We start from the raw sequence: 23,065 nt of genomic DNA on the forward strand, positions 1-23,065 counted from the left end.
TAAGGAAATAAAAATTATATTTTTGAATTGTACAAATAATAAAACAAACTATAACTATTTATATACAATCCTGATTGGACTTGGACTTACACAACTTAGATTATATTTAATATTATTAGATTAAATTATATTTGATATTATATCAATATTATATTAATAATATATCAATCCCAATAATATTTCAACAAAATTAAAAGAGTCAAGTTTAACAAAATTGTAGTTATATACTATATAATAGTAGTGCAAACGCTCTAATCTATCATTTGTGTTTATCTTTCTCATAAATAGACAGTAAATAAAAAATAAATAAAATATGAGAAAAATCAGATTCATATTTAAGTAAATTCTATCATGTTTTTTCATAAAATATTGAGACTTGCATAAATTCCACTCTATCAAAGTGAATATTGAATATAGAAAAGTGAATGTTAAAAAAGTTGTTGATACCACATGACTTGAAACATTTGTTGCTAGTTTTTTGAAAGGGAAAAAACTCATAATTTTAACATTGTTCCTAGAGTTGTCACATTGCATACTCATATTAGTTACAAATATCATCTCCAACCTAACATTGTGTGAACAATTTCTTTAAAAAATCAAAAGAAAATGACTTTTTTTTTTCGTTATCCAAAAAATAATGATAAAGAAAAATAAAAATGAATCATCCAACATCTCAACAATAAGAAAAGTACTTAAATCATTTTTATGCATAACAATGCATTCATTCTTTACATTAATATTTCACAACACATAAACATAACTGAACTTCCAAGCAACACATATTCATGACTGAACAATAAATTTATTTATGCATTAAAGTACACAAGTTTAGCTAGAATCTGAAGTAAACTGGTAAGAAGCATAAGAGAGAGTTCCCAGTTCAATACTACTATGAATAAGTTTAGCCTTTGAATTTTCACCAGCAGCACCAACTGCAACATGCAATGGATAAAAATGATCTGGATGTGGATGAGCCTTCCTCGCATGCGGCGCCTTTTGTTCATAATGATTCACATCTTCATATCTACAAAATCAATTAAAATCGAACATTCAAAACCAAACCATATATAAATTCTTTATATCGTATAGAATCACAGTCAAATATAACTGATACAGACATTACTGCATTCAGACGTTACTGCAGAACCAAACACACGCTAAATGCTAAAAGGTATGTATGTACCTTCCATCAATAAGAGCGTCTTTCAACCAATTATCGAATTCTAAGGCCCAAGGAGCAACACCGCTGTGAAAGTTAAGTGCTCCCAAATTATGAACTGCACTTCCAGAACCTATTATCAATACACCTTCATCTTTAAGAGGTGCCAATGCTTTTCCCATGTTATAATGGTAAGTTCCATCCATGTTAGATTGAACTGAAAGCTGACAAACTGGAATGTCTGCTTCTGGATACATTAACATGAGTGGAACCCAAGCACCATGATCAAGTCCTCGCTTTTTATCTTCGTCGACGCGGTTGAAACCGGAGTTTTTGAGTAGTTCCTTTACCCTTTTGGCTAAATGCGGAGCTCCAGGTGCTGGATATTTAAGCTAGTAAAGGAAAATTTTCATGTAGGAAACGAGGGTATGATTATCAAGGAGTCTGAGAAAGTTAGAAGCATCAATTTTAAGAATAAGTGAAATATCGCATATTGAAACAATAAATATTATAAATAAAACATTAGAATATAAAGTTTTTTATTAATTTTTTTTGTTTACATTTAGAGACTTGAGACAATTGCCTTGCAGGCCGTTGAATTGTCAAATCATTATACTTTATCAAATTATAGTTGATAATTACTCCTCACCAACTAACAAATATAACTATTCCATATTCCAAACTAAATATCCTTAAGAAAAATTGATCTAGAGTTTATCACATATTCCCTCCATCTCATAATGAGTGACTCAATTAAAATAAAATAGTGTTTTAAAATGAGTAATTCATTTCAATTTTCAATATACTTTTTTTAATTCTATTCTTTAATTATTAAAAATTTCATTATTCCCAATACATGATAAATGTACTATAGTAAAAATATTATTCTCTCTTATTTTTATACACTCTTCTTAACCTCTATGAAATGGTGGGCTGGATCACTCATTTGAGACGAAGGAAGTAACGATTTAGATATTTGAATTTTACAAGTATAAGCTTTTGCTATGAAAAAATCAGTTTATATCATCTCACATTATATCAATCCAATCTAAAACAATTCCAATCAGTTTATTACACTCGTGTAATCCTTCTAATATATATCAGCTAGTTCATCCACCTCGTAAATAAATTTGTTATCAATTATCTGATTTTAAAAAAATAAATAAAAACATATCTTTGACTATGTTTTTTATCAAAATAAAAATACGACTTTGTAAACATAGTAAAAAATATAAGAGATATTTCTCTAACTTTCATAATCAAACAAAAAAAAAAATCAATGTACTGGGTACAAATGCAGACCAGATACATTATTTTCTGCTCAGATACTTAATTAACTAAAAGAATATGATAAATAAAAAAATAAAAAAAATTAATTTATACTAATTCAATAATAAAGACACGTGTCATGATCATGTGAAAAGAAAAAAGAACAAAAGAAAGAAACCTGGTACATAGGTTTGGGAAAACCATAGAAGTCATAGATGGTATCATTGTTGGTCTGAATAACGTTAACGGTCGGAACAGTTGTATCCCAATGACCAGAAATAATCAAAATTGATTTAGGTTTCTCTCCGTACACATCCTTCTTCCATGATTGTAGAAACTTCCTCGCCACAATCGATTCATCTATCGACAACGTTGGTGATCCATGTGAGATGTAAAACGTATCCTTCAAAGCCATTTTTGTTGGTTAATTTCTTCTCTCTGTGTCTATGTGCTTTTGATTTTTTTGTGTCTTTTTCTCTTTTTGTGTATGATATATATAGAGAGATGAAGATAAGATGAAGACGCGTGAATTGGATAAAAAAAAATGTAGGAAAGAATTGTTCCAATGAGGTGGGTAGGTTCAACTCGTTTGCGCTTATGTCATTATTTACGTAATATAAACAATTGGTAACTATTATTGCTATATTTTATTCAGTTTCTAGAAGAAGAAGAAAAATACAATGATATAATTTTAATTTTAATTTAATTTTATGACTAAGAAACGATTTTTATTATTTTTTATTTGTGTGTAGGCACATATTATAAATAATTTCAATTTGTAGTTCTACCATGTAGGCATATTGCTTACAATTGATAGTCAATGTCAAAATAATTTCATTGCTTTCCACGTTAATCACTTGCAATTTTTTATTTTTAAATTTTAATTTTGAGAGTTTTATTTCTTCAAGTGTTGTTGGTGCTGAAAAACTCCGATACCATAAATTTTAGTGTGTAGTCTGATTATAAGTGAAATTTAAAGTTTAGAATATTTTTTTGAGTAGATAAAAATAATTTTATTCTAAAAAAGTGTTTTAAGTATATAAGCTGATCAAATGATCCAGGCTTTCAAAAGACTATAAAAAAACTATAATCTCTGACAACTCAAATAATCTTTAAGGATGTGCAGTATTTCAACTTTCCACCAATCCTTCACTTGATGTTTTGGATAATAATTTGGCTAGTCAAATCCATAGTGGTGCCAACATTGAAAATCTTCTGGTTTCAAACAGTCCAAGTTAAGTACACCATCTCTACAATAGCAAGTTGCATCACTTTACTCTGGTTGTTCTTTCTGCTAACATTTTGACTTAACCATTCCAGCTCCAAATGCCAACCATGTGGTATATGCTCTATCTTAAGTCAATGTAGAATTTAGGGCCAAATGTTATTAGTGGCCCTGCATTCAAAAAATAGGTGTTGACAACATTCATAACCTCCACAATAAGTGCATTTGCCATTTGTATTAATTCCAATCTTTGTCAAACGATCATTGGTCATCAAACGGTTCCTGCAAGCCAGCCAAAGAATAAAAATTGCCCTAGGTCGAGCTCCATTTCTAAAGAAGATTTTTCTCCAGTGGACATCAGGTTTGATCCCCCGCAGACTTTTATACATTCTGGTGCAGGGTTGCTTCTGTCCATGCCTCTGTCATCCTCAGATCTGTTCCAAACTTGAACATGGATTTCAAAGTCCAAGAGCATTGTGGGGAGGAACATAGCTAGTACATTCCATGCCTTTGGTGTAGAATCTGGAAAAGAAGCTTGTGAGATTCTTGAAAAGTCTTTTGGAGGTGCATAAAAGATGAAAAAGACGAGGTTACAAACTCACAAAAGAATGTATGAATTGCTTAAGATAGAAGAAAGTGAAAGTAAAATTGATTTCTTCACTAAAGTTATGAAATTGGTGAATCAAATCAAGGTATGTGGAGAAATGTTGATATCAATATCAATTGTTGCAAAGATATTGAGGTTATTGGCTCCAAAGTTCGACCACGTGGTGGTTGCAATAGAAGAGTTGAAACAATTGTCGAAATTGAAAAAGGAAGAGCTTCAAGGGACGCTTAAATCTCATGAACAAAGAATGGCTGAAAGAGGTGCAGGCATGTCGAAGAGTGATGTGGCTTTGCAGGCTCAATCATCAAGATAAAATAAAGGTAAAGAAAAGTGGTTCGACAACAAGGGTAAAGGTGGCTACAATAACTCATCTGGTAGAGAAAACTAGTTGGAAAGAGTTATGTTGAATCAGAGAAGATCCCATACCAAGGCAACCGAAGAGGTGGTGCTGCGAGTAGAGGAAGAGGTGGTGGTCGAACGCCTGAAAAAAGTCACATTCAGTGTTTGAATTGTCAAAAGTATGGTCATTATTCTAGTGATTGTCCAGAAAAACGAAAAAAAATCAAGAAAGTGATGCAAAGTTTGCAAAACATGAAGAAGAAGAGAAGATGTTGAATATTCAAGGACCAATGGTACCTAGTCTCAGATTGCTCATCACACGTGTCTGGATGGAAAGATTGGTTTGTAAACATAAAGCCCTCGATGAAGAACATGGTGAAGGTATTACAGATGTTCTGATTATGAGGAAAGATTGGAAAAGGTTAGTACTTTCCAATGTGTTGTACATACACCTCATTCTCCAAATTTCACATTTGCAGCGAGCCATGGCTTAATATTAAAAAAATCAATGGTCGGACCTTTTATGTATGACTATACTAATGCATCTTTTCCCCTGAGATTTGTGCTGCTTCCTTTCACGTCTTCAAGTTGTGAAAATGAGCCTTCTTTGGTGACATAACTTGGTTGGTTGTTAGAAAAATCCTAAACCTTTACGTGTTACAAATATTAGGAGCCAAATGAGATGAATTCCAAACAGTTGCAACTTGTAAAATCAAAATTGGTTTGACTATTACCATTTGATCCATGGATCCAGTAGCAAGAATCAGTATAAAGTCAGATAATAAATAGATATTATCATCAAAATATTGATCATACACACATTAGTGTCTCATGGATCGTAGGATATTGATGTCAGAGTTTCATTTTCAAGAAACACCTAACAAAATAGGTAAATAATTACTAGTGACGATTAATTGCAACTTTGAGAAATTGAAATTAATTAATTACATATTTGTAGATTTCCATGTATCTTGATTTTCTCTAAAAGCTCATCCATTGCAGGTAATAAAGCCTGCAACCAAAATTGATAACAACACAAATATAAATATAACATATAACATCAAACATAAACATAACAACAGATCAGAAATGATAACACACCTTTTGCAACTTGAAAAGGGGAACTTCTTTTTTTTAACTCCGATGGTATCATCACTCTCACATCCACTTTCTAGATCTCCACTCTTATAATCACTCCCTTTAAATTCTTCCTTGTATTCTTCCCATTCTCCTTCCTTTTTTTTTTGCTTTTTCCCTCTTGATCATCTTCATGTTCATAGTTAATTAGATTATCAAGTTCATCTTCCTCAAATTCATCATACTCATCAGAATCATCATCAAAAGTTATCTCCAAAACACTATCATACTTGCTCATCCTCAATATCACACGAACTAACATCATCGCGCACCTCACCACCCTATGCACATTATCATAATTTGCCTCAACTTTCTTCAACTCAGCTTCCTCTGTGTTAACTTCCTTCAACTCAGCTTTCTTCAACTCAACTTCCTTCAACTCCCCACCCTGCAACTCCACACTAATTACTTTTTCATACGTTTCACTAAGCACTTCTTCACCGTCATCTATAATGTCATCATGATATACTTCTATTTCATCAAGGGGACCATCATAATACTCATGCTAAGATAAACAATGTTGAATATACATACCAACACTTAAATGCACTCTATAAAGATCATCAATCTCTAAGGCACATTTGTCATCAACCAAAACATTCATCCCAAATGTGGGGTCCCTGTAATATATTGTCTCTATTTCACTATAACCTAAATCCTCGAAGCAACCTAACAACTAAAAATAACTCCACCTATTAACCTCTACTTTCAAATCAACAACTTTTCCTCCATCATACACACTAAATTCCTCATCAATGAAGTCACCGCCGTGATGGATTCTAAGATGTAAATATTCGTCCATTTCAAACTAAACCCTAAAACCAGAAGGAAGGCAACATTAAAAACCTAAACTCTGACAACATAAAGATTTCAGAACCATAAATACCTAAACCTAAACCCTAAAACTATAATAGTTTAGAATTGCAGAAAGATAATGTGAAACAAACCTGTAATCAACAATGGTGACTTTGATTTCACCTGCAAACAAACTTTCAATTTTGCCTATTCTCCTTCTTTTGTAAATCGCATATGAATCCTCCTTCGTGAGTGTGGATCAGTTTCTCTGCTAGAGTTCATATGCCTTTAGTGTGATTTAAGAACAAAAGCCTTTCAGTTTCTATTTTAATGAAACCTCATATACACCTCAGCGACATGTTTACGCCACCTGTACCATTAATTTGGCTTTGAATAACGAAGCAAACGAAAAAGACTAACGTGACGCAGTTTGAATAATTAAAGGATCAAATTGACCTCTTTTAAAATTGAGGGACCAAAATGGACCCAAAGACAAAGTTAAAGGACCAAAAAACATATTTTTCCATTTTTTTAGTCAATTTCTCATCCCACCCCATGAGTCTCTTACGCACCACCGAATTGGCAAAAATGTCCTCGTGCTTTCGTAGATGCATCTCCAAAAGAATTTTTTTTGTTTAATGTTGCTTTGTTCCGTAGATGCATCTACGGAACAAACCCATACTCAGAAAACCAGATCAACAACATTTGCAACGATAAAAGATCCATTCATTGATTAAAATCGGCATTGATTAAAAGATACATCGAAATTCTCAACAGAAAATTAAGAAAACTAAGAGATCTAAGAAATTACAACAATTAAAACAATATCATCTTGACTTTTTCTTCAAAAGTGAGCGACACACCACCAATGGCCACCTAAAATTATCTTCTTTTTCACACTCCAAAAAAAACAAAACCAACGACAAATATTTTCTCGGTGGATGTAACACCGACCATCTCAAATAATGGGAGTCGATACTTGTTGTCTTGTAGGTAGAATCGAGAAGGAGCACTGTCGGAAAAGTGTTGAACAACTTTATCGAATTCGGATGAGTCCAAAAAAATCTCAGACCATAACCTCGTCATCGCAAGTTCTGTACCGCGACACGTATTTGTTAGCATTCATCATTTTCAACAATTGTTGCATCTCACTCCTATCTCCCCTAGTCGCCTTATTATTGCGGTACCGTTGATTATACACTTGCCTTATATTCGATACGTTATCGGGTTCCTTCCTTTTCAATGTGGCAAGTATATTTTTCGGTTAGACAAGATTCAAGGACATGTCTTTAATAGATGTCTTCTCTTCTGGATTGAGCCGACAAACGTTAAGATGTCCTTATAATTTTGCGCACAAATCATGGATATGCAAGCAAACCACAAATAACAGAGAATCTCCACTTCTTGCTAGCCAACATGTAACAACGAATTTTAAATGGACACTCGCATTTTCTAGTACCCGTGTCGTCTCTTTTAAAATTCTTTAGAGGAGGATGAAATTTCTCGCTTCTTTCGTACAACATTTTTACAAACGGGTTTCTTCTTGCTATACCATTATTCGATCTTCCTATTACCACACCAAAACCAAGGTTAGTTGCATTCCTACGAATCCATGTAAGCATGCTTTCACGATCATCAAAGTCTTGCTTGCTACTAAAGTCACCTCCGACATCTACCATCTTTGCGACTATCCCATCAACACTCGTACAAACATTGACTAAAGGAGCTAATTCTCTTGAAGTATTATCGGGGTGCACCATACCTATTTGCAAACAATTGCCAAAGTAACACAGAATTACATATTTGCTGGAAAAAATAACTCAGGGATTATTCCGTAGATGCACCTACAAAAGTGTTCTTCCTCAACACGTTCCGTAGATGCATCTAAGCCATTCCGTAGGTACACCTACAGGAAAATTCCTGAACTGATTTTATTTGTATTTTTCCCCATATATATATATATATATATATATATATATATATATACACACTAGTTTATTATACTTCTGTAGATGTATCTACGGAAGAAATCAAATTTTTTGGATAAATGGGGTGCTTCCGGAAGTGCATCTACGGAAGTAGGGGACAAAAATGAAATTTTGCGCGGTGTGTAAGAGATCTATGTGGTGCATTGAGAAATTGTCTTTTTTATACTACATAAAAACCCAAATAAATGAATATTAAAAAGATCAAGAATTTTAATAATGCCGGTAGGACTGAAAATGAGTCGAGTCAAGTCGAACTCGTCTTAACTCGACTCAACTCGATGAGATTTAATTCAATTTAAAACTCAAGATCGACTTATTTTAAATTCACAAACAATTCGATTTAACATATTTACTTCAAAATCATTTTTTCTAAGTCTATTTTTTATATATATTTGAAATATTTAAATAAAGTAAAAATTAAAAGATTTGAATTTATCTTTGTATCTAAAATCTACAACTTTAAAAACTACATAACTTTTAAAAAATATATTGAAAGTCTAATTCAAAACTATTAAATTAGAATTTAATTTTGTCTCACAAAATTACAATTTCATCTAAATATTCGCATAAACTTTACAAATTTAATGAAATAGCTGAGAACAAATTTATATGACTTTTTAATTAAATTTTTTAAAATTTAATTTAAGAAGTTAAAAAGTCAAAATATAGACATTAATTTTTGTAAATGATAAATTTAAAGTATGATTATTTTTTTTAATATATAATAAACTCGTAAAACTATTATAATTCAATTTCAATTTCAGTCTATTTAGTTAACGAAAATATTTTTTTTTCTTCTTATTTAACGATTTAGTTGTAGAAATGATTTTTAAAATATATTAAGTTGATTCGATTCATTATCGGTTCTAAATACCAATAATTTGACTTAAAATTTAATATTTTAAAAAATAAGATAAAATAAAATAAAAAATATGTGGAATTGAGTACTACTGTTTAATTGAATGTACCGAAGTATTTTTCTAACAATAATCATAAATGAGAAAAAAAAAAGCCTTTAATTTAGTAAATAAAACCTAATATAAACAAAACTCAATTTTTTTTACAGTTATAATAATTTAATTTAAGTATTACTCTTTAGACGCAAAAAAAATAACTACTAAAATTTAAAACTTGGGAGATACATAACAATTGTATCACACAACACCAACCTTCAATCCCAAAACACAGAACGCACAAGCTTCGCCGATTTTCAAGGTTTCTTCTTCTTCCTTCACTCTCTGCATAATTTCTAGGTCTTTTTTCTTCCATTTTTTACTCTTTCATTGCGGCAATTTTTCAATGCACGTAGTTTTGCATTTGCATTTTGCCTCTTTCACTCTTATTGTAAACTGTTATTCTGTTAATTTGCATTTCAGAGACTTTGAGTTTGATGGTATGGTTTCGGAATTTATGACTATGGATTCTGTTTTTGTGAGGTTTTTCTATGTTATGGACTGTAGTTGTTTGTTTAATGTGCTTATCTGAACTATGATAATGTTAAATTGGGCTTGATTTGGTTTTTATTAGGGAGAAATTGCAATTGGTTGTATTTCAAATTTGAGTTCTATGATGTTGAATTTGATGATATGTGTGTTGCTAGATATGAAGCATAGGCACCGCACACGACACGAACGTGGAGGCACGAATGTAGCCTCTATGTGGCGATGCTACATTGGTGGCTAGTTAGGTTTTTTGTTGATGAAGTTCTTACTTTGGTTAATTGATATTCTAAACTTAATTTAAGTTCAGTGCAATGTTTTAAATAACGGCCATGGTCGGGTAAAGACTTTCGTGATTTCAGTCAGTACAGGTGTCGCAATACTAGTTGTGGTCGTTGCGGTGTGAATTGATCGCAATTTGGTCTTTATCATAAAAAAAGCGAATGACGGTATCGGTATCTTGTTTAGATACCGTTTATCACGGATGCTTTCGCAGTGATGGACCGTTTTTTAAAACCTTCTTTAGTGTATGATAAGTAGCTAAAGAAAATGTGGCAAATTTTCTGTTCGTTTTTGTAAGATGTTAATTTGATGATGACAGTGATGAGGATGTTACCTTGTCAATTGATGCTTTCTTGACCTCTATCATTGCTTATTTTTGTTATGTTTTTCATGCAATGGACTTGTGTGCCCATGAACATTGTTTTGGATTGAGAAATTACTGTGATCTTACGAAATCTCCAATCTTTATTTGCAGTTACTCACTTCCATTATAAATCTGTAGACGGTGGAAATACGGATTATTTGGGTTGTCGTATTATTTAGTTTTGAGGTTTATGACTGTGTTGGGTTTTCTGATATCACTATGAGCAATGTACCTAAGAGATCCCTTGAAGAGTCGCCTTCAAAGCATCCACATCAAGATTCAGGTGTAATCTCAAAGTTTCTTACATCAGTTTCGATGGAGCAACATGTTCCTCATGAAATAGGTCAGGATTCTCGGGTGGCAAAGCCACTTCGTGTTGAAGGTCGTGATGCGGATAGAAGATCTCCTCTTCATTCAGTTTATCGGATGCCATTACCTTCAAATGATTCTCAGGCAGATCATCAGATTGGGACTGAGAATAGGATTGAATCAAGGCACACATCACGTGGAAACACACCAGTAGAAGTTGGAAAGGAGAATCCCACAACAGAAGAAGGGGAGTGTTTGGAAGCTCATGAGGCTGTTGTGGGGAACAAAATTGATTCTAAAACTGAAGATAGATTAAAAGATAGAAAAAGAAACGATGTAAGACATCGAGATTGGGGGGACAAGGAAAAAGAGAGAAGTGATCACAGAAACAGTACACAAGTTAACAACAGCAATGGTGAAAACAAAGAATCTGCCAAAGAAGATAAAAATGCAGAAAAATGGGAGAGGAAAGATACTCCAAAAAACAAAGAAAATTTAAAAGAGAGAGAACAAGAGCATATCAAGAGGGAATCATGGAATGGAATGGAGAAAGGAGTTTCATATAATGAAAAGGAACTTGGTGGTGGATCAGTAAAAATTCCTGATCGCGAAACTGTATTACCAGAGCAGAATAAACATGATGTTGATAGGAGGAAAGAACGGGACGCTGATTTAGAAGAAGATCGACCTGATAAGCGCTTTAAACTTGACAAGCAATCACAAGATGAATTTGCTGATGGGGAAGGGAGTGGAGAGAAAGGGAGCGAAGACCATAGTTGTAATGTTCAGCAGCGTAAGAGGATACAGAAATCGATAGCTAGCCCCCTCGTCACCAATCTTGAGGCACGTTTTGGACCCCACGCCCAAGACAATGAAGAGTACTTTCTTCCTCTATTTTCTTGTTTACTTATTTTATGAGAAATTAGTTATCCAGTATCTTTTCTTTTACTTCAAATACACTCTTCACACATTCCATGTGATTTTTACTTATAAAGATGAAGCTTCAGAGTCCTATTAGAAATTTAGAATGACTTGATATTTTTGCAGTCATTTTTCTATTTTGTTTCTCAATTTTCATTTTGGAGGATTCAATGTCTATTTTTTTCAAGCTAAGGTATTTTCTAGGGTTTCATCGGTATTTTCCTAACCTAAAGAATGTAGGAAGAACAAGTAATTTTGTAGTGTTCACAATAAGTGAAGTTTTCAGCACACAAATCAGCGTCGGTAAGTAAACACCTTAAAAAGAATATATTTAGATTGGGGTATCTGTAGTGTGTGTACTCTTTTAGTATCGCAAGTTCTTTAATAGTAATAATTATAACAAAATCTAGTTACAGACTTACAACTAGCTGTCAAATAGGCTAAATTGGAATAATGGTTGTTGAGGTAATAGTTGTTTTCATTCTGAAGAATTTTTGCACTTTGAAGATAAAATATTGATCCAATGTGGTAACTTTGCACACTGACAAGTGATAGGTTAGGGCACTGCTTAACTCTTATGTCAAATTGATAGTTTTATTCCTCTATACTGCATTGCTCTTTGTGCCTTGAAGCATCATGTTGATAGAAGTTGATGCCTCATCTTTGATGCTTTGATTTAATCTTACAGTTTTTGTGTTTGGATTAATTGTCCTTTGCACTATTTTATTTTTTCTTTTAGTAATTACTGTTTCATTCATCTTGCAGGTCTCAAGGTATTCTGCCATATTTTGTTCAGTGGCTCAAAGTTATTTGGCTTCTTGTAGATTTGTGTGTTCATGAATTAATTTGGGATGTCAACAGACACTGCTTTATTTAGCCCATTGGTTTATAACTTATGATATTTCCTTTGTACCACTTCCTTTTAATGTCTCGTGTTGGATGGCGGTGTATTTCAGGTAAATCAGAAGTACCATATGTTATTTATAACATTGGTGAAAGCATGCAAGAACTGATCAAGGTGTGGAAGGAATATGAATCATCTCAATCTCAAGTTGAAAAAAATGCCGAGAGCTTTAATGATGGCCCCACTCTTGAAATTCGGATACCTGCCAAGCATGTCATTACTACAAACCACCAAGTGAGATCAAACTTTGTTTTTTAATTTGGATGAGTGCCTTTGTTTTTGGGGACATGGGACATTTATGACTGCTTTTACTGATTCTTGTTATTGGTGATGCCTTTGTTCTTGTTTTGCTTTCTTTTGGTTTGTTTCTTCATTTCATCTGATGTATTCTCGTACCATGTTATGCGAGGTATGTAGTTCTAGTAGCTTCCCCTCCCTTCTGTTACCACGTCAGCATAACTAACCAAAAGTTAGTTATGACTGAGTATAGGTTGAAGGAACTTGGTTGTAGGATTAGATTAGCTATATAACCACCTATAGACAGTCGTTTTCCTCTCATCTAGCACATCTAAGTTACAATTATATTTGTTATATGAATAAGAGAAGTTTATGAATTTTGTTTCACTGGCTTATGATAGTGTTCTTAAAGTCATTTATGCTCTCATGTTTCATATAAAATCACTTTGCATGTCTTTTTCGTTTGCTTCATTTTTCTAGATCCGCCTTCAGTTTCATCTCACGCCTTGCATGAATGCGATTCTTAAATTCCATTTTACAATGCGGTGTATGATTATCATGGACAAGTTTTATTGAGTCTTCCCTACCCTGCCAGAATAAGTATTTTGTTGTTTGTTCTCAAAATGATTGGGTGATGAAATGAAAGTCCTTTATTTGTTTCTTAGTTTTTCTTATCTTATACCAATTTCTGACAGTTAAGATTATTATTATTATTTATAGGTCAGAGGTGGCCAGATATGGGGTACTGATGTGTACACATATGACTCAGATCTTGTTGCTGGTAAGTTTCATTCCAGAAAGTGTGCAGCCAGCTTTCGATTGCAAATGACCAGTGTTGGCTTGTTGAAAACTTGAATTTAGTACTGATGTTGCTTGCAATTTTGTTGCACAGTTCTCATGCATACTGGTTACTGTTTCCCAACGGCTTCTCCTCCTCCCTCGGCTATAAAAGAATTGCGTGCATACATTCGAGTGCTACCTCCGCTAGACTGTATGTCTTTGTTGATCATAAAAATGCACTCATTCGTCATTATCTACTAAACCTTGGCACTGCTGTCTTAAGTAACACTTATGGTCTCTAAGTGGTCTTAAAGTAATAACTGAGAATAACTTTATGCTAAATTTTCATAGCATTGATTGGTCAGTATATAACTATTATGTAAAAAGACTTGATTCAATTTTAAAGTTTTGAAGATTAAAAGTAGAATTTTTTCGTCTGGAGTTCCTACCAGCAGAATAGAGGAGTAGAAAATAGAAAAAAACAGGAACTATCTTATTAATTATATTCTATAACTTTAGACTCTTATGAGGTTCAGACTCGGTGTTTGGATTTTATAGGAAAGAGCTTACACTTTTAAACTAGTCCGCATATCAAAATAAGATAGAGGTGCTTCTTGTATTGTATAAAGTGACATCTATTGCACCTAGCACCCTCTTGAAACTTATTTAATTGTTTCTGCATAATGTTGATATATATACACTTTTCTTCTTCATAGTGAGTAATCAGCTAGTTCTGTTGATCTCCATAATTGCAGTCCCTGATAATGGCTTTACAATTTAAGCTCTATTTGGATAATCTAAAGATGTTAATTCTGTGTAATATCAGGCTATATTTCCACCCAGAGAAACAATCTGCGCTCCCGAGCTTGGGGTGGTACACCTAGTTGTAGTTATAGAGTTGAGCGATGTTGCATCGTGAAGGTATTAATAAAGGCCTTACAAATCCCTTATCCTTTGAACTTTTGTCTACTGAAATCATGTGATCTCTTCATTGCAACCTCTTCTACTTTAAATGCTTGTCATGCACTCTAGTTTTTCTATTTTCCACTCCAAGTGTATTGTTTTTTACTTTTATTTATCTGTCATGTTGTATAAAAATGGTGTGAAAAATGTTGGATCTATCTATTCTCTTATGTTTATTAGTTGAAGTGAAAATGAAAAGAGGAAACATGGGAAATAAATGGGCGCCTTAGTTTTTAAACACATGGTGACTCTGACAATTTTTATTTCTTTGGTCTTCAGAAAGGAGGCGGAACTATTGATCTTGAACCATCCCATACACACACAGCAACCATTGAGCCCACCCTTGCACCAACGGCTCTTGAGCGGACAATTACTACCAGGGCTGCAACTTCGGTAAATTCTTCACATTTACAATTTAAAAGTGATTTACATTATCATCTAAATAAAGTCAATTCTTCTCACATACTTTGAAAACATCATTCCTAAACACTTCTTTCATAATCCTTTTTCACTAAAACCAAGCACAAACAGAACCTAACATGGTCTCCGTTCTTCTTCAGAATACCTCGCGGATGCAAAGATTTATAAGAGAAGTCACAATTCAGTACAACTTCTGCAATGAGCCCTGGTATGTTGGTTTTAGTTGGCAAAGTAGAGTCTAATATAGTAATAATCTATAGTAATATTGTGTTTTGTTTTAGAACACAAACAAACACCAAGCTTGTGGAAATTTCTTAATGTTTGGAGCAATGCTGTTTTGGGTGATAATGTTTCTTATTCTCCCTCTTGGACAGTGGGGTGCAACAGTTTTATTTTCGTGCCTTGTTTTTAGTATTTAATAATTCTTATAACCATCAGGATCAAGTATAGTATCGGCATTGTTGCTGACAAGGGACTAAAAAAGGCACTCTATACGTCTGCCCGCTTGAAGAAGGGAGAGGTTCTGTATCTTGAAACACACTCGTGCAGGTATGTTCAACAAGATTCTTGACAAAAATGAGTGTTATGTATGTCAACTGTTATAGGCTTTGTGTTTGATTTCCCTTTTAAAAAATGGTCTTCATAAGCTATCAAGTGCTATATGCAACAGCATTGTTGTTATAAATTTGAAATCGTGTTGGACAGTCACAGTTTTCCTTTTCTTCCTTCTTGTAATTGCTTCTCATTATCCATTTGATCGAAGTGTCACTGTTATTAGTTTCGTTTCCGTTTTATTAATATACCACCTTCAATTTCTAAATATAAGGACCTCATGTCTTAATCACGGAAATTAAGAAAGTAGTCGGCTGTCTTAAATTTGTTGATGATTGATATTGTTTTCAATAGAGAGAATTACTTGTCTTCTCATGGTATTCATTGTCGATTGTAGAAAAAGATGTAAAGTAAACAGGAGTATATTAGTAAAGAAATAATTAATGCAGTTGAAAATTCAAAAAGGGTCTTGTAAAAATGGGCAAGAAAATTTCTCAAGAGTTCTTATATTTAGGGACAGGTGTAGTATTGTTTTTTCAGTAAAGATTGCTAGTTTAATTTATGGAAAACTCAAAAGGATTCATGATGGTGATGGTCTTGAAAAATAATCTCACTATGATGTTTCCATGGTCATCTTGAAATCTGAGGTGTCGTAGAAATCATTAAGTTCTCATCATTTTCATTTCTTTGTAGATATGAACTCTGTTTCACAGGAGAGAAAATGGTCAAAGCCATACCGGTAACTCAGTTGCACGATCCAGATATAAAAAAGTCCCAAAATCATCAGCTGCACTCCACAAATGGTGACAAATCTGATTCTGATAATGTCGTGGTTGACGTATTTCGCTGGTCTCGTTGTAAGAAGGTTTTACCCCAGAGTTTGATGTGCAAAATTGGCATCCCCTTACCTCTTGAATATGTGGAGGTAATTTTAATCAATCTTTCATTTCTTTTCCACTGAAATGTAAATTTTTCCCCAGATTTTTCACCTCAACTGAGCTACACTTACGTTACTATCGAATGTTGTTTAGTTGTATATACTCTTTGCTAAACATGTATTTGGTTCTACGGTAAAGATTTATGTTTTGATAAATTCCTGCAATAGTAAGTTGAACAGTAAATTTCCGTGTAAAAATCACGCCTAAACTCAAAAGCTTCAAATCCTAATTTCAAGCATAATCAATTCTGAAAAACACGATCAATTATACTATAAAGCAACCAACCATGCCAAAATCAATTCTACGCATCCAAAATCAATTCTAGATACTTCAAACATGAAACCAAAAAGTCTTTATGATCCCAACTCCCAATTCCCTAATATGAAACCCTTGTTTGGCTTGCTTCAACATGTTCAGAATCAGTCAATTTCTTACATAATATAAGTTTTTTGTATTAGTTGCAAAATGCAAACATTTGCTTATTTTGTGCAGTAATTGATATTCTGTTTTTCTTTTGGTGTAGGTGCTAGCAGAAAATATAGACTGGGAAGATGTACAATGGTCTCAAAGTGGTGTTTGGATTGCAGGGAAGGAATATGCCCTTGCTAGGGTGCATTTTTTGTCAATGAATTAGTTCATTCAAAACATGTGTTGGGATGATATAATGTGTTCTTTTATATACTTCCAAGATTATTTATACTCATAATAAAATATAGTCTTTTCATGTTACTAGAATTTTCTGTATTTAATAAAGAATTAAGAGTAGATACCATACATGTTTCTCAGCTTTCAAGGTTTTGTTGTAGCTTCTGAAACTTGCTTGGGTGATATTAGCATAATAAATGTATGAGAATTTATATGGAAGTTATCAATTGTTGTTTTAATAATTTTTTTTATAGGCAATGTTAATTATATTAATATAGTAAAAGCGGTACTCAAACCCATTACACCACCAAAATAGCAATCAATATCTTACACATTAATGAAATCTAAAGGAGCTTGAAACCAATTATAAATAGAAGAACACATTCGACTTCTCGAACTGATAGCTTGCCAAATCTACGAAACCACTTTAATACTAGACACGACATCCACTAAAACACAAGCCTCTTCAAAGGTTGTTTCTTGTGTTCCATAAAATCCAAATCGTTGCCAGCAATATTAAACAAGAATTCTTCTTAACTTTCCTCTTAAGAGCTTGCAAAAAGTGTTCTAAATGTTGAATTCCTGTCCAATCCAACTGCACCTGAATATCTAACCACACATATATTGCTCCAGACATTTTTGGAAAAGGAACATAGAAATAACAAATGGTTTAGATCTTCCAACTTTACATTGCAAAATGCACACAATTTGTCTTGATTGTTATGAATTATACCTCTCTTTGCTAATTGTACTTTTGAAGACAATCTATCTAGTACCACCCTCCACCCGAATACCTTAAGTTCCGATGGAATTTGCGTTCTCCAGAATCTGCTCAGAGCAAGTAAGCCATTAGAATCCACAACCTCTTCAGCTTGTCTGTCGCGGAGAGAAGAATGACAACTTTTTACGGAGAGGACTTCGTCAACATTTGGCCACCATTTGAGAGAGTCACACACCGTATCCGTTGGGTTAACATTTTCCAAGTGTTCCACTAACTCCCAAGCTTCCATCGTTGCTACTAGATTTTCCAACAAAACCTCTCATGGAATGTCAAAGTCCCATTGTCAAACCTCTTCCTGCCAGTACCTCATCTCACATGCCATTCTATTATGACGCCGCGATAAGTTGAACAGAGAGGGAAACAATGATCTCACAGTAGAACCCCTAGCCATCTGCCATACCAAAATGGGATATTGTTTCCATTTCCTAAAACAAAAGTGATGTTACCTACAAAAACAATCAAATACATTAGTTTTGAGCAAACTAGCTGCACATAAATCCTTCCACCACACAAAATATTTCACTTTGGGTTTGTCCTTTCACCATATATGGATTCCAATATATTTCTCCATAAGGCATCGCTTTTGATCAAAATCCGCCACTTCCATCTGCACAGAAGCGCACTTTGTTAAAGAAACTCATGTATTTTACTCCTAATTCGCCTTCAGATTTGGGTTTGCAGACATTTGCCCAACTCACCAAACTTATGCATCTTTTTTCCTTGTTACCACACCATAAAAAACGACTCTGAATGGATATGACTTCTTTAATTATCTTGATCGGGGCTCTAAAGAACGACACCGTGAAGATGGGATGCTAGACAACACTGAGTTGAAAAGAGTTACCCGTCCCCCAATAGAAAGCAATCAAGCCTTCTAAGTCGACAATTTTTTCTTCAAATTACTCACCACTGAATTCCAAGAATTACATCTTCTTGGATTAGACCCAACTAGAATACCCAAGAATCTGAAAGGCAACACATCTCTACAACAACAGAGAAACTGAGACGCACTATCCAAGAAGTCCTCATCTAAATTTACTCCATAAATCTTTACTTTTGCAGAAATTAACCTTCAACCCGGAGACTAATTCAAATCCCCTTAAGATCGCTTAATGCTCCAAAGATTTGCCCGACAACTACTCCCCATAATCACAGTATCATCAGCAAACTGTAAGATTCTTACCTCCAAGTCGCTACTCAGCTTGTAATCCTTAAATTTCCCCATTTCTGCAGCCTTCTGACCAAACCCACCAACCCTTCTACAACCAGCGTAAAAAGAAAATGAGGCGGTGGGTCATCTTGTCTCAAGCCCCTCTCAACCCAAAAGTTTTTAGTTGGGCTCCCATTGACGAGAATCGACATAGAATTATTGAAAATACATGCTTCCATCCATTTGCCGATTAATACCAAAATCAAATTTCTGAAACAAACCTCTCAAAAATTACTAGTTTACACATATGAGAATATCTTAGGCCTTAGGCTATGTTTGGATAGACTAAAATGAAAGGAACGGAATGAAGTGGAGCATAATGGAGCGGAACGGAACGGAATGGAATAAATAAGGCGTTCTATTGTTTGGTTATTTCATGACGGAATATAAATATTTTATCATTCCGCTCAAATCGGAGGGTATAAAAAATGATGGAAAGGGATGAAATGAGATGGAATACATTCCATCCGGTTCCGCTCCATTCCATCAGTTTTTAATCAATCCAAACAATGGAACATAAGTCCATACCATTCCACTCCATTCCATTCCACTCTCTTCCATCAATCCAAACATACCCTAAACTTTATGGTAGCCAGTAGACACCTATTAGGTCATTTTAATATTTAAAGTAACTTTTAACTTTAACGGACTGATTTATTTAAGTAAAGATAAATAATTTACTATTATTATTGTATCATATTTTTTATTTTGAATTAAATTGTAATTTTTTATTGATTTAAAATTATTACCCTACATGGATTTTATTTTACATTTACATATTTAAAAGTATTATTAGAAACTAGAATTAAAAAATATTTTTATAGTCAAATTCTATAAAACGTTAATTAAAACTCATATAAAAAATAAAAAAAAGGTTACTGAGCTTATTTAAACTTTTGATTTGTTTTATTAGAGGACATATATACTTGAAAAAATTAAGGAAAAAGGTCTTTTCGCTTTTATATGTGCATACCACATCTTTATAATTTTAAAAATGTCTTTTATGTGTTTGAAGATGTATCTTCGGTCGGATGCGTGTAAAATCAAACCAATGTTCTCTTTTTTGAATTTTACCTTAATTTTTAAAAAATATGATCTAGAGATGCATCTTTGTATGTTGTTTGGGCATATCTGGGGATGCTTCTCAAAAATACCCCCTGCATTTATTTAATTTGTTTTGTTATTCACGCAACTGATTTAAACAACAACTCGGTGATATTTTCAGAGATGCATCTCTGAAATACCTTGCGGGAAAGATGACAAAGCACCACCTTGCATGAGCTTCTTCTTCGTGCTAAAAAAAACTCCATTACAAAGCCCTTGAAAAAATTTCTCTCATTCTCAATCCATTTTTTAACACCAAAATATCATTCTTTCTTGTATTTCATCACTTCAAAGAGAGCAAAACAAACCGAAATTGCAGGTAAAGATCATTCATTTCATCCCTCATTCTTTGCATTAATCCTAATTTTGTGTTGAAAAATGAATGTTGTAATTAGAAGGTCCGACAATGGTTCGGATATAAGACAAACATTTGTAACATTAGTATGTGAAAGAAGTGGCACTTACCAACCAAAGATTAGGAAGTTGAAACGCGATGACACGAGATCGAGGAAATGCGAGTGTCTTTTTAAATTGTGCGAATACCGTAAGACGGATGAGACATGACTTTGAAACGGAAAAGACCTCTAAATGTTTCAAATATAAAAAAATATATATATATACAACGTGTGTGCTTGAGACAATAAGCCAGTAAGATGACCAATATTTGAGATGCAACCGTTGTTGAAGCTTTTGAAAGATGACGACTATGTTTTGAGGTACAGAGTTTGTGATGATAAAGTCACCGTTTGAGATATATTTTGGAGTCATTCCTATTCCGTGAAGTTGTTCAATACCTTTCTCTTCGTCCTTATAATTGACCCAACATACAAAACAAACAAGTATAGACTCCTACTTTTAGAAATTGTTGGTGTCACTTCTATGGAGATGAATTATTGAATCGGTTTTGCATTTTTGGAATCCGAAAAAGATGACAATGTTACATAGGATTTGGAAATATGAAAGACTATGTTGAAAGACCAAGAAAACATGCCACATGTCATTATCACCGATCGCGACACCATATTGATGAGTTTGGTTGCAACGATGTTTCTTACTTCTTCCACATTACTTTGTAAGTATCACGTAACAAAAAATTTGAGAAGTCGAGTGAAACCCATGGTTGGTACGAAACAAGTCAAAGGCGAAGATGGTAAAGTTGTCAAACCTAGTGGCGTAACTAGGGGGATGTGGGAAGGCCACGGCCACCCCTCAACTGTTTTTATTTTTTTTAATTCATATATTTAAAATTACTAAAATCTCCTTATTTTAAATTAAAATTAGTTTTTATCTTTTCTTTCTCATTCAAAGTTAGGTTAAAATACAAATAAGGTAAAAAGCTTCTACCTTTCCTTTCCTTCTCATATGTATTTGTTATCGGTACTGGAATTGGAACAGATTAAAGTGATTGGCATATCTAACAGGTAAAAAGCTTTATTCATTTTTATTTTATAAAAAGTAACAAACTAAAGTGATTGTTTGATTTGTCTTTTTGAAATTTTTAGAGTTCTTCTTTCTTAGTGTGTTAAATTAGATGAAAAAGTAGTTCTCCTATTTTGCAAATATATATATATATATATATATATATATATATATATCGGTCACTATTTATTTCATGTGACTGTGAGGATATAAACCGGTTATATTTCTCCATGTTGTGACAATTTCAACAACTTGATTTATATATTGGTTTGCATTTCGATATGGTGACCCAATGACTACATAAAAGGTCATGATATTTCATTGAAAAACACGTTAATAAATAATAATCTATATGAGGTTTATTAAGTCAATTCATAACACTGTAATTTATAAATATAGTTATACATTGTAATATGGTTTATTTAATCATTGTTGCTACTAAATTTTTAATAGTGAAATTACCGGCATTTGAAAACGGGATTAAATTTGATTTATTAAAGCTTTTGAATTAAGTTTATAATGAAGCCTTTTTAATCTTTCTGAACTGATTAACGTTGATGAATTAAGTTTATTAATTTTTCTCTCTTTTAATTTCTATGTTCTCTAAATTGATTTTTGGATCTGATCTAATATTATAGGAAAAATAAAAATGAATGATAAGAAAATTGATTATTTTTTCAAAAGGAAAGCATGTAAATTGAAAGAGAAAAGAGATGAAGAAATTATAATCCCGACATCTGAATCTGAAATATTTCTTGAGAATCCAACAATTGAACAACATCATGTTTTTGAAAATTCTTTAGAACGCCAACTTGGAAAGCATCCTCCAATTTGGCAATATCCCCCAAATCAAGTGGATGCAATACGAAGAGCTTATATAAAATGGGGTCCATATCAAATTCATTTAGAAAACTATCTTTTGTCTGGTAACGAGGATCATCCAAGAAGGTTTCAACATACTTGGTTTTAACATATTTCCATCATGGTTAGAGTATTCACCATCTGAAGATGCCGCATATTGCTTATCATGATACCTTTTAGAAAAAAACTAAGTGGACGTCTCAGATCACATGTCTTTATTTCTATGGGTTTTAGAAATTGGAAGAAAGTAGGAATGGAAAACACTGTTCCTATCTTTAACACATAGGGAAGGATCCTTTCTCACCACCACAACAATGCAATGAAAGCTTGTCAAGACTTGTTGAATCAATATGGTCATATTAGAAATGTTATTCAAGTGCAAAGTTCAAGTAAAAAAATGAATAATCGGTTACAAGC

The 23,065-nt window shown here is 33.2% G+C and overlaps 2 protein-coding genes across 2 annotated transcripts; one reads left to right on the forward strand and one right to left on the reverse strand.

Annotated features, from left to right (window-relative positions):
- Positions 1 to 653: 653 nt before the first annotated feature.
- On the reverse strand, positions 654 to 2,961 carry LOC131647657 (extradiol ring-cleavage dioxygenase-like). The gene is made up of 3 exons (XM_058917527.1): positions 2,607 to 2,961; positions 1,184 to 1,551; positions 654 to 1,024 (listed from the first exon to the last, which is right to left on the reverse strand). Exons 1-3 carry the CDS (start codon positions 2,841 to 2,843, stop codon positions 829 to 831), a joined length of 801 nt encoding a protein of 266 aa, XP_058773510.1. The 5' UTR covers positions 2,844 to 2,961; the 3' UTR covers positions 654 to 828.
- Positions 2,962 to 9,628: 6,667 nt separating this feature from the next.
- On the forward strand, positions 9,629 to 17,486 carry LOC131647658 (uncharacterized). Its single transcript, XM_058917528.1, has 12 exons — positions 9,629 to 9,734; positions 10,716 to 11,791; positions 12,600 to 12,607; positions 12,791 to 12,972; positions 13,696 to 13,756; positions 13,868 to 13,966; positions 14,582 to 14,676; positions 14,998 to 15,111; positions 15,279 to 15,346; positions 15,577 to 15,687; positions 16,384 to 16,615; positions 17,152 to 17,486. The coding sequence occupies exons 2-12, from the start codon at positions 10,824 to 10,826 to the stop codon at positions 17,260 to 17,262; spliced, it is 2,049 nt and encodes a 682-aa protein (XP_058773511.1). The 5' UTR covers positions 9,629 to 9,734; positions 10,716 to 10,823; the 3' UTR covers positions 17,263 to 17,486.
- Positions 17,487 to 23,065: the final 5,579 nt, after the last annotated feature.

This window comes from Vicia villosa, linkage group LG2 (assembly GCF_029867415.1).
Source record: "Vicia villosa cultivar HV-30 ecotype Madison, WI linkage group LG2, Vvil1.0, whole genome shotgun sequence".
NCBI lineage: Eukaryota > Viridiplantae > Streptophyta > Magnoliopsida > Fabales > Fabaceae > Vicia > Vicia villosa.